We start from the raw sequence: 12,664 nt of genomic DNA on the forward strand, positions 1-12,664 counted from the left end.
CTAACTCAATCTAAGAATTTAATCTTGATATCTTTTTTTTAATTAGAACGTAAATGATGCGTGATGTATATATTAAAAATTATAATATATATTTTAAATTGGCGCAAGTCGTTTTCTTTGAATACAACAGTTTTTTTTTAGATTTGTTAAAGTTAAATCAGTAAAGAAGTTTGAAATTTTAATTTAATAATAGAGACTTATTTCTGTTAAATTGAAAACTAAAAAGCTTTTAACTGCCAATCGCTCGTAACATTTGGATAAGAAAATAATAACTTTTTTTATTTTAGCTCATTCGACGGGTGTTCATGTAATTAAATTTAGCTCATTCAATGTGTGCACCAGAATACCAAATATTTAAATTATATACTATAAAAAATATGAATTTAATTTTATATGCTAAACTGAAAACCAAATGCAATTAAACAAAAGCCCCTATAAAATGATAGTTTCTAATTTTTTTAATATAATTAATAATTTTTATAATCATCTATTTCTTATCGAATAATTTTATTTTTTATGAAGCACTAATAAATTATGACCATTTGAGTGACTTAGCTAAAAACTTTTTCACTATACATCAAATTTCGGTACTCACTATTTAATTTAAAAACTTGCTACATAAAAAATACTCTACTTGTCGGACCTATTTATAAGAATCCCGGGGTGCAATTATTCTCCCGGTTAGAGTTCATATCATAGAATGGAGGAAGATTCTTAGTGGCATTAAAGGCATATCTCCTAAATAAATTTCAAGGAAACATCACAACAATCTTTTACAGGAGGAGTTACATAAGTTCATGGTAAATACACAGCCTAAGGATGGAGAGGTCATACTTCTAGCTCTACACATATCATCTCTACTCATGTTAACTAGATACTGGTTGTGATACTTCTAAGCTACCATACCTACAGAGCCACTGCTGCTATCTGGCTCTTGCAATGCCCAGTAAAAATCTTTCCAGAGAATATTTCCTTGGTCAGTTTCTTGAATTCAAAAGCATTGCATCGCCTTTTAGAATCCTTCATGCATTCCCGCAGGTTCGCATTCTCCTCCTTTAAGAAGTTGATAGATGAAGCAAGCTGTCTGATGACCTCTCTCTTCTCCTCATCCTTTTCAGCTATCTCAGACTTGAGAGCTGCGTTCTTCTCTTTAACTCTCGCTAACTCTAACTTCATCAGCATTATCAGTTCATACTCGCTCTCTTTATTCAGCTTGTCTCTAAACTTACTGTCAGCTTCTTGTTCTTGTTCAGGATCATCAACTTCAGACTCCTCCTCAGAGTTGTAAGAATCTGAGGAGAACACAGAAGACACGTCTGTCGTCGCGTTGCTTACCTTCATTGGCAAGCTTCTATCCAACAAAGAGCCCAGTAATTTGCGACGCGTTCCACTTCCTGATTTGAGCTGGTCATATTGCTCAGCTAATGAGCGGTGAGTTCGGTAAAAATCTTCAATCATGTTCATGAGTAAAGGCCTCTTCTTGTAATACATTTCAGCTCGTCGAGCAAATGAGTCTGCATCTTCCTCTATCAGATTCAACATTTTCTTGGTCTTCTCTTCTAGTTCTTCATATAGAAAAGGAGAAGATGTAAAATTTTATAGGTGCACATTTTATAAGAAAAATCCGTAGATAGTTCAACTTCAAATTATTCCCTTTTGGCTTCTAATTTAGGTGATAAATGTTGTGCCTCGTACATATCTCAGAAATCCAAGCCAATTAACAATAAATTAGTTATATTTCGCTGCTACAACAATTGCATAATATCATTCAAAAAGATAGACAAAAACAAGCTGAAAAATCAAGTATATGATTTATTAAGATGCTACATAGATTAGATAATGACATCATAATAAAAAATGAGCCTAACTAAGACTGACATTCTTTTAAATTTCAATACCAAAATTAATATCTCCAATGTTTGGGTGATCAAATCTAATGTCATGCTGCATAAGTTTGTTTGGGCATGCTTCAAAAACAACAACTAGTGAGATAGTAAAAATCAAGGTTCGAAAAATCGAGATCGGAAAACAATACGTATCGGCTCGATCGGCCTTATCGGTCGCTTGGATCGGATTGGACTTTTTAATTACATAAAATTTTAAATATTATTTAAAAATGTAGGAGAATTTTTAAGAATTTAGAAAAAAAGTTTACCAAAAATAAGAAAAAAAAAAGGAAAAAATATAGTGCAATAAAAATTGAAAAGAAGAAGAGATTAGAAAAGGCGTAAGTAGAAGAAAATTGAAAAAAAAACATGCTGCAATAAAGAAGAAGAAGAAGAAGAAGAAAAAGAAATGAGAAGAAAAAGGGAGAGAGTGGAAAAAATGGAAAAACTAAGAGAAATTAAAAAATTATATACTAGAGTTCGCTGGAGTTCGAAGTTCGTCGGAGTTCACCTGAGCTAGATCTCTCCGTTAGAGAAACAATCATTATATATAAGAAGAGAAAAAAAGAAAGTGTAAAAGAAAGAAAAAAAGTAAGAAGAAAGAGTGAAAGAGAAAGAATTCGGATCGAGCCCCGATTCGGATCGGCTGATACGGCGAACTATGGTTAAAATAAGTGGAGGAACAAAACAAAATGGTTTTACGAGTTTATCTTGTTACATGTTTAATGGAATTTATGGCTTGCTTTAGTGATCATCAAACCTCAGAAGTTTTAGGACTTTGTAGGACTAATATAAAATAAATAAGCTTCAATCAATTGAAGATCAACCAAATGTACCAATTATAGTTGCAATATTAGCTTTATAAGGTTTAATCAAGATATCCGATAAACCCAATGATATCTTTCAATTAAGCTATGGTTAGATGATACTTTATGCACGAAACAAAATCTATTTGTGATTGAAAACAAGGTAGAAGTCAGAAATTTTATGTGAAAATTTGGCAATTCTTGAATAGAATGCTGCAATCAGGTAAGCAGACAGCTATAGTGTACCAATTCCAACTCTAAACATACAGTAATTTGAAGATATATACTTCAGAAATGAGTCTCAAAAGTGGATCTAGAAGCCTCAAATTAACACTATCGTTTTCAATATTTACCAAGCTTTGTGTAGCTCTGAATTTCAGCAGTTCTATGCTTTTCAGAGAAACAATTAACCAACTTGAACAAAGTTGAGACACAAGTTCCACATTATCAGAAGGATGCTTTAGACTAGTTTAATTTACATTATTATGGCAAAATTGATATTCATTATGTTATATACAGTAAAAGAAGAAGGCAGTGAACTAGTATCCACAATATTAATAACATGTATTGACCAAATAAGATTCTTCACAACATCAAGCATTTATTTAAACCTTTCCCTCCTGAAGGTGTTATTTCGAGCTAATTTTTTATACGTCTTAAGTAGAACTGTCTTTGCGTAGATAAAACTCTAAAGTGCCTTGGCCAGTCCAAGAGGCAAGAAACATGTTTTCAGGTAGCTTTGGCACCATGAGTCATTCAGCTTAAATCCTTTTCTTTTCAACCACTTCCAATTAAACACTAAGATGTTTTAGTTATATATATCAATTTCATGTCGGCACCAACTGAAATCACATCGACATTTTATTTTTGTTTCACAATTTTGGGAATACGTGAAGTCATGTTTATAATTAGATTATTTCAGATGTCACTTTCTAAGTCCTAACTACATTTCTATATTTGTAAAAAATTACATTGGCTTTAAGCGACAAGCTGGGTTTCAAACTCCTTCCCAACATATCGATTTGACAAAAAGCTAATAGTTATTATCTTGGATATTATTTTCTACCTCAAATCAGCTAGAAGCACTCACAAAGTTAAGTTTTAGTTCATGAATAATCTTTAGATAAGTCGCCTGTGTGAAACCCAATGGTTTATGAGCATACTTTACTCAAACATGGTTGCTGGAAACATGAATACCATTGCGTACCTTTAGAAAATATTAAACATGCCTACTAGCAATATATAAGAAATAAGTTAGTTGGTGAGTTCATACTTAGAAAAATATTGGATATAGCTCTTAAAGAATCTAAATTGTAAGCGTAAAATCTTATTACCTATGGGTTTTGGAAATGTTGAAAGTAATAAAGATAAATTTTAAGAAAAGATACTTCAAGCACAAAATTTCTTTAAAATTTTGAGGTTACAATCATTTGAGCAAGACAAGATTTGCCCCAAAACTTTTTAACCCATCTAGAGAAAGATATCAAATAATAGAGGACACAAAACTAACATCAAATCAGTTACCAAACACAGATAGAATATAAAAGTCCATGTAGAGAGTGTCCGCAAAGTGCATGTATGCCATCCAATGGAGATAAAAAAAGCAAACCTGAAAGAGTTGATATCAACCATGGGGACTGTCTCGAATTCTTGCACCTATCAAACCACCAGTGTTGCGGAAGTTCCTTGAGTGCCATCATTCCCTCCTTATCTACACCAATCATGATAACTAATGCAAATTAAAAGATAGCAAAAGAAATGGAAGCCCATTAAAATATGTAATGTTAAAATTCTACTTTGGAGACAAGTAGTGGAGACTACTGTAAGAAACGAAAATAAAATTAAAAAAATAAAATAAAATAAAAAAAGGGGAGGAGGGTGCACGTGCTCTGCACATGCAACCCCCTCCTCTCTCCCTCTCCAGCACGCGACAAGGCAGTCGCAGATATCTCGCCGAATCCAAATCTAATTAAAATTTTAATTTTAATCTATAAATTAAATCCTAATTCTCTCTCTCTCTCCTTAAGCCCCTCAGCCACTTTCTCTTTTTTCTCTCCTTCGTTTTCTTCTTTCTCACCGTCGGAGTCACGCAGTGGAATTAGCCTACCAGAGTGCCGCCAAAGCCATCGGAGACCAGCACGCAACTCGGTAAGCCATCTCCTACCACTCAATTTTAATTTCAGTTTAATAGGTTAAAATAAAAGTACATAATTTGTGGGATTTCGTCTTCGTCGGTGACTCACGCCGGCCGGCGACTTTGGATCGCTGTCTCTCCTCCACCGGAAGCCTCTTGTCATTGCTCTTGTGCCATGGGTGTTCGTCTTGGAGCCCTCGTGACTCCAGTCATCATCGGCTTTTGAGTCGGCCGTCTGCAGTGAATTCTCCTTCACCTCGTGAGGACGAAGAAGTCACAAGAGGGAGTCGAGGGGCTTGAGGTGTGGTCATTGAACCGTCGTCAGCGGGGTCGCTGGTGGTCACTCTCTTCCTCGCGTTGGTCGCGAGAAGGGAATGATCTGGTTGGGCTCGGGTTTAACCCGAGCCAACCCTTTTCTTATGGTTTTCGGGTTCGGGTTTGGATTTCGGATCCAAAGACCCGAACCACTAAAATTGGGTGGGCTACAGGTTAGCCCGTAGCCCAATCTATTGTTTAGCTAGGCCTTGGCCCAGCCCGATTAGTTTTTTTTTTTGGAGTGGGCCGGGCTAGCAGTAGCCCAGCCCAATCCAATGGGTAATTTAAAACATTTTAATTCTTTTTAGTTTTTAAATTTTAGAAATATTGATATTATTCAAATTAAATTTATTATTATTATTTATTATTAAAGGTGGTGATTTTTAGCACGTGAGCGAGAGATTTGAGATTTCAGTTGTCTTGCCTAAACTCTGGTGAGTGGGTTCACTCACATATTTATTTTTATTTTATTTCGAACATTATCAGACCATGTTATTTTCCGTGTGCAAATTTATTTATTTCATCCTTACATGCAAATTTAATTGTTACATTTTCTGTGATCATTTAATCATTATACTCAGTGCATCGCCATAACTTATGCAAATATTAAATTTTAGTGAAAAGAAAAATAAGACTAATATTGGTACGACTTAGAGAACAGTCTCAGTATAAATTGCTTGCGGTTTTTCGTGATGACTTGAGTCTATCTGGAAGTCCAGGGGAAAGTCCTAAATTAGATCACTGCGGTGACTTTCTTAAATGACTCGACGGGATTGGGGAACAGGTTCTCGAATGAATGAGAAATTTTCTAGGTGACTCTAATCTCTCTCAACAGTTAGTGGAAAAGACAGGGTATGTTGATCACATAGTGATACCATCTGATGACCATAATCGGATTAGTTATGAATAAAAGTCTCAAGCGTCATCTCGATGTGATTTCTAGTTGATGTGGATCCACAGGGTATAGACCCATTGAGACAAATAACAGTATAAATATTGGAATGATGTTAATATATTGAAACTGTGCAATGTTATAAGTTATGACTCTCTATTGTTATCATTGTTATTATTTAAAGAGCATGCCTATTGCAAATTGTTATGTATATTGTTGATCTTAGTTTTTATTCAACATTAATAAAATTTAGAATTTATTTGGTTTTCGAGTAGATTCCACTCACTGAACTATAGTTGTTGGCTCATGGATTATTTATTTATTTATTTATTATCTCAGGTAATAGTCATTGTGGCGATTGAGCGAGACATACCGGATCCCACCTCCACTTAGAACCCACCTATTTACCTTTCCGCTCTTTTGAATTTTATGATTTAAATTAAATGTTAAATTTATTTTGTTTAGAGACTCAAAAACGATGACATTGTTTTATAATTTTTGCAATTAGTTTAAATTGAATAAAGCAAATCTTCTTCGTTTATTTATTCTTGTCATTGTACACTTAGGAAGCATTAGTAAGACTTTGTGTATCTCAAGCATATTGAGGTGCATGGCCGGTCATAATTTCTATCTTGGGTCGTTACAACTACCTACCATTTTCACAATTTAATTAGTTTTATATATCATAAATTATGATATTGAGTAAATTAAAATATATTATATATTTATTATTAAAGGTGGTGATTTTTTTTAGCACGTGGATAAGAGATTTTAGCCATTTCACCTAGACACGGGTGAATAGGTTCAAACTTCACTCACATTTTTATTCGGTTCATACATCATGCTTTTTACATGATCATCTATTTTTCTGTGTAAGTTAAATATATCATATTTCTGTGTGCAAATTAAATATAATATTTCCATGTACAAATTAAACGTTAGATTTGTGTGTGCAAACTAAATATCATGTTCTATTTGCAAATTAAATATCATATTCTGTGCAAAATATATGATTTAGTGCATTATTGTATTTTGTGCAAATAACAATTTTATTGACCATGAATATTAGTGAAAAAATATAATTAATATTTAATATAACTTAGAGAACAGTCTCGGCATAGATTGTTTGCAATTTTCTGTGTGTTAAGTAACAATCCCGAATTAGACAAAACATTTTCTAATATGACTCTGATCTTTCTCAATGGTTGGAAGAGATATAGTGAATTTATCACATAGTGATACCTCCTGGTGACTCTTATAAAAGGAGACAGAGCATGTTTATCATATAATTATATTTTTTGATGACCCTAATCGGATCAACTATGAGGAAAATATCTAAATGCTATCTCAAGATGACTTCTAGTTAATGTTAATCCATAGGGCATTGATCTAATTGAGACATATAACATTACCAATATTGAGAAAAATTTAATATATTGATACTAAGCTTGTTACGAGATATGACTTACATTATTATTACTTGTGTCGTCATTATACTGTTGTTAAATGCCTACTTAGTAGTGAAATTGTCATTTTATATCATTGGACTTGGATATTTGTTTAAAGTTATATCTATGGATTTCATATTTATTTAACTTTTATATGGATTCCACTCACTGAGCTATAATTGTTGGCTCATAGGATCCTTCATCTAATATTTTAAGTATTGGTTAATGTGACAATTGAGCGAGATACACCAGGACCTTCACCTCCGCATATGATTTACCCATTTATCTTTTAATTGTATTAGTCATTATGTTCTAAACTATCTATTATTTTAATTTGGTTGGAGACACATTTATGGTAACATTTGATCTTTTTTATTATTGTTGGAGTATATTTATTAAAGTTAGATATCCATTGAAACTTCTTATCATTGTAGAGTTAAAAAAATTATTATTAAGGCTTCGTGTATCTCAAGTGTATTGAAGTATATAGCCGATCATGATTCCAATTTTGGGTCGTGATAATGTTAGTATCGAAGCATAAGTTTTAGTCACCCTTTAGAGTCAAGTAGAGGTCTAGTTGCGCAGGCTCAGGTTTGCTACGAAATTATTTTATTTATTCGTATCTTCTTTTGTAAATCTTAAAGGTTATTATGTATACACGTCATTGTCGACGAGGAGCTACAGCCCAGAGTTCATCTAATGCGAGTACGGGACAAGAGCCAGCTCTTGCACTAACTGCTATTCCTATGTCGAAACCAGATTTTGCATCTGCCCTTATTCCTGCTCCTGCCCATATACTTGTTGCTAATACCATGATTTCAGTTCTTTAGACTCTTGTTCAAGCCATTTCAGAGCAGTAATTGCAGACTCCAACTACATCAGAAGCTAGGCTCCTTAGTTTGGATAGGGGTATAGTGTTGGAGAAATTTCTAAAGGCATCTCCACCCGCTTTCAAAAGGACTATTGATTCGATCAAAGCGGAGGCACGACTGCTGTTGATTGAGAAGATTCTAAGAGTATTAGACTACACTAAGGACTAGAAGATTGCTTCAACAACCTACATGTTGAGAATCAAGCAAAGCACCGGTGGTAGATGACTGAGCGTTAGTTCATTAGACGGGAGACACAACTGACTTGGGACAACTTTAAGAAGATCGTTGAGATGTACTATCTCTGGGCCTTGGAGAAGAAGCGTGATGAGTTGTTTGAATTGAAAAAGGGAGGCATGTTCGTGGTGAACTTTGAGACAAAGTTCACTGAGCTATTGCGGTGTTCCACAAAAAGTAGCTAGTGGAGAATAAAAGGTCAACTTCTTTGAGGAAAAGTTGCGGCTAGCCATTAGAGATAGAATCTCACTCTTTTAGTGCCAGACACTTCCTAAGATGGTGTCTATGTCACTCCTTGCTAAGAGAAACATTGAGGAGTTTCGTTAGGAGCAAGATGAGCAACACTCACACAAGAAGCAGAAGAGCTACTAGGGCAAAGCAGTAGAGCTCTATTTTTTTTTCATAAATTTCTATACATCTTCGTGCTGCCTGGGTTGGATATTGAACCCTAAACTGTGAGCCTCTAACATGATCTCATTCTTTAACTCTTTCCTCTTTATTCTCTTCTTCTTCTTTCCTTCCCCGTCAGAGTTGCATTGCAGGATCAGAGCATCGAAGCACCACCAGAGCAATTAGAGACTCACCGATCAGTCTTCTCCCACCCGATGAATTTAATTAAAGTTTAATAAATTAGATTATAAATATCTAATTTCAGTGTTCGGCGACTTCGGGTCGTCGCACAATCTTACACACATATTAAGTATGGAATTAAAGATTGCGAGGTCATTATCAATAGTGGTAGTTGTATAAACACTATTTCCTCCAGCATAGTATCCATCTTAGAACTTAAACCAACTCATTCAAATCCTTACAAAGTATCTTAGTTTACTACTTCTATTGCCATTGATGAAAAATGTCTAGTTATGATCCAGTTTCTTTCTTAATAAGAAGGATATTTGGTGCGACATTGTACTAATGGATGTGGGGCACATTCTCTTGAGCCGTTCATGGCTTTTCGATCGAGACATAACTATTTGTGAACGCTTGAATTCATGTCCTTTCATCTTTGAAGGCACAAAAATCAAAATTAATCCTTCGCATACTAAACCAACTAACTAAGGTAATAAAAAAGACATGATTGACAAAAAGGGGTTACACATCATCACTACAAATAAATTTGAGAAAGAAGCAAACTAAGAGTCCATTGAATCTTTAGACTTGCTTCCATTGTCACCATATGCTAGGGTCTTTGAGTTCGCGAAAGCATTTGCATGTCATGTTCATTCATTATATCAAGAGATTAGCAATTAAAACTAGTAATCTCCAATATAAACAACAGCCCGATTTTATAGACGTATTAAGAAATTTCATATTGGAGATTATGTCATGGTTTATGTCAGACATGAGTAATTTTTTATATGGAACTATAAGGAAGTTACAAAACCATAGTGTTGGACCTTTCTAGATATTGAAATATGTAGGACCTAATATTTATGTTATTTATATTCTCTCTCATTATGGTATTAGTTTTACTTTAAATATTGAAGATTTTTAGTTGTTTATAAACCTCTTTTGACCATCTAAGACTATCCTTATGATACTTCTACTTCTACACCCAGAATTGCCTGTTTTTGATCTTACCACTTATCATTTTCCATCCACATGAAGAAAAAAATAGTTACTATTTTAGATGAACAAATAATAACTAATACTGAAGGAGGAGTTATTCGTTTCCTAGTTCGATAGCGACGCTATCCAGATTGAGAAAAATTGTAGATTACTTATGATAAGCTACAGTAGATTGATCCAAGCATATTGGAGCACTATCAGAGTGGCATGCAGTCCCACTCGACTGAGTCGAGTTTCTCCCACCTCGAGAGAGTTAGTGCAAATATCAGACCCAGATCATTGATCACACGTCATAAGAGAGACTTTGATTTTGATGGTAGTTTAGTCTTTCTATAGTACAATGATTTTATAGATATATAATTTTAATACAATATTCATAATTTATGCATTATAAGTTGAATAGCATTGAAAAATCTTGCAATGTATTTATTTTGAGGAAATGTCATATATCATTTATTGATTTTTCTTGCCATTACATATATCCATAGATATAATAGAATTACTTGCCAGGCTCTAGCTTAGTATGATTTAAGTTTTTAGGAAATCAAGAAGTTGATTAGGATAACTTTAAAGACTGAGTATATTTCCACTGCATCAACATCCTCCGAGAATCTAATCAATGGTTAAGCTTGGGATTCTCCATATTTTATTCTGGAGATTCATAGTTTTCATGTTCGCAAAATCGGGGCGTGATAGATTCCCTATGAAATGCGGAAAGGAAGAGCTCCATCTCTAATCCTACCCCTATTCTATAAACTATATTATTCGTCTTTCCTACAAAGAACTAGATCTGTTGTAAGTTAATTACAGGAGCAGCAACAGCAACAACAACAACAACAAAAAAAAAAAAAAACTAGCTTTGTCATGGACTTTATCTAACTTTAGAATCTGCATGTAAATATTACATATCAGACTAACCCCATATAAAGAAAACCTTCTTTCTCTTCTCCTAAATGGATTCATAATATATTGTGAACTTAAAAGGATGAAATCTTGGACTTCCGCCAAAAAAATGCTCTCCTATCCTAACAAAGGATAAGAAAAGAAAGGGGGGAACGGAATAACAAAGAGAAAGATGATCTGGGCTGCTTTCTTCTTGTAAACATGGATGATCCAAGAAAGACCAAAAATCCACAAAAAAGAGAAAGAGGCACCGAGAAAACATCCAAAAATATCACATGGGTATTGCTTACATTCAACAATATGTTACGAAACTACCTAGATTTTTCTCATTCATCCGGATACAACTTCTTTCGTGAATCCCTTCTTCCTAGGTACAGATAAGAGCAGTTACCCAAATCCTAGTATATTAGCATTCTACCAAACCATAAACAATATGTAGGAAGAGAAAGAGAAAGGGAGAACCTTTAATTGCCGCACAGGAGATTGTTTTTGTCGCTCTTCTTCTTCTCATCTACGGAAGGCTGAAGCGCAATTCAAAAGAGGAAATTAATGCTTTCCCCCCTAAAGCCACGGGCACAGCCTTCAAGAATCGTTTCATTTAATTCGTTCCGAAATTAGTCCGACGTGGGGTCCTTCTCTACCTAATCACCAACTGACACGCGTAAGATAGGGAGCGTCTATTAGTCTGTCTACGGTCTACCCCATTGTAGATTCGCAGGCCGGACCCCAAATTTACTTCATCCTTTGGATGGTTGAAATAGTAGTAACTAATCGTGGATTAATTTCTTCTTCGAGTGGGATCCTTTTATTTCGATAATAAGGCTTCATATTTTGCATAGTTTTTGTGCATAATTTGTATATATGATTCACATATTATTTTACTACTCTCAATGCGTATATTGGCTAATATAAAAGTGCATATTTTATATAATTTTTACCCATAATTTATATATGTGATATATATGACTTTTACAAAATTAAAGTATAATTTTCTAGATTCACTATATGAGTTTTTTAATGTAAAAGCACGAGGTGCAGCCTAAAATCTATATGTTTACATTGCATATGACATATAGATTGTTTTAAAATAGTTCAATTGAAGAAGAACAAGATGGGAAAGATGCAGAGTGAACAAGACGAGAGAGGTGTTGTAACGCTCCCACCCGGCATGGGCACGTGCACGCACACGCGCCCACACGGCACGCGCAGCGTACGCGACAGGTCGGGCGGGGTCCGTCACACACAGATACACTCCTGTACACATACAATCATGACATCATCAAATAATACATACTAACATATCCATGATCACATAATTCATCGCCAAATAAATCATACTATCAACCAAATAAATCTGTTAACATATGAATATCAATGTCCATGATAATATACACTAGACCACTATATAATTTGGCAGGACCTACATAGGCCACAATAAACCATCAAGATAGAACTAAACAATTAATACACGAGTGCTATAAAATCTGACATATACTATACAAATCATCATATGATACAATAAGGTACAAATATAACAAACAACGATACAATTCAATGTCTGGTTAAACTATCTTCTATACCGTCTCGCATCAATAGCTCACCTCA

At 34.3% G+C, this 12,664-nt stretch overlaps 1 protein-coding gene across 2 annotated transcripts; it reads right to left on the reverse strand.

The window, feature by feature from the left end:
• Nucleotides 1–701: 701 nt before the first annotated feature.
• LOC140790209 (protein NETWORKED 3C-like) lies at nt 702–11,643 on the reverse strand. 2 transcript variants are annotated; one of them, XM_073140178.1, is made up of 3 exons: nt 11,522–11,643; nt 4,302–4,403; nt 702–1,565 (listed from the first exon to the last, which is right to left on the reverse strand). In XM_073140178.1, the coding sequence occupies exons 1-3, from the start codon at nt 11,568–11,570 to the stop codon at nt 907–909; spliced, it is 810 nt and encodes a 269-aa protein (XP_072996279.1). In that variant the 5' UTR covers nt 11,571–11,643; the 3' UTR covers nt 702–906. The 2 variants fall into 2 exon arrangements, with proteins under 2 accessions (XP_072996279.1, XP_072996280.1); XM_073140179.1 differs by lacking the exon at nt 11,522–11,643 and adding an exon at nt 11,375–11,519.
• Between the last annotated feature and the right edge of the window lie 1,021 nt (nt 11,644–12,664).

Source organism: Typha latifolia, chromosome 6, assembly GCF_019914945.1.
Source record: "Typha latifolia isolate L0001 chromosome 6, TyphaL0001v2, whole genome shotgun sequence".
In the NCBI taxonomy this organism is placed as follows: Eukaryota; Viridiplantae; Streptophyta; class Magnoliopsida; order Poales; family Typhaceae; genus Typha; species Typha latifolia.

What these genes read in the sequence shown, in the direction of transcription:
- LOC140790209 (XM_073140178.1), bottom strand. Translation starts at nt 11,570, where the DNA reads ATGAGAAGAAGAAGAGCGACAAAAACAATCTCCTGTGCGGCAATTAAA. An exon ending in CTCCTGTGCGGCAATTAAAG is followed by an intron (nt 4,404 to 11,521) that starts GTTCTCCCTTTC and finishes TGATTGGTGTAG; the next exon opens with ATAAGGAGGGAATGATGGCA. An exon ending in GTTGATATCAACTCTTTCAG is followed by an intron (nt 1,566 to 4,301) that starts GTTTGCTTTTTT and finishes TTCTATATGAAG; the next exon opens with AACTAGAAGAGAAGACCAAG.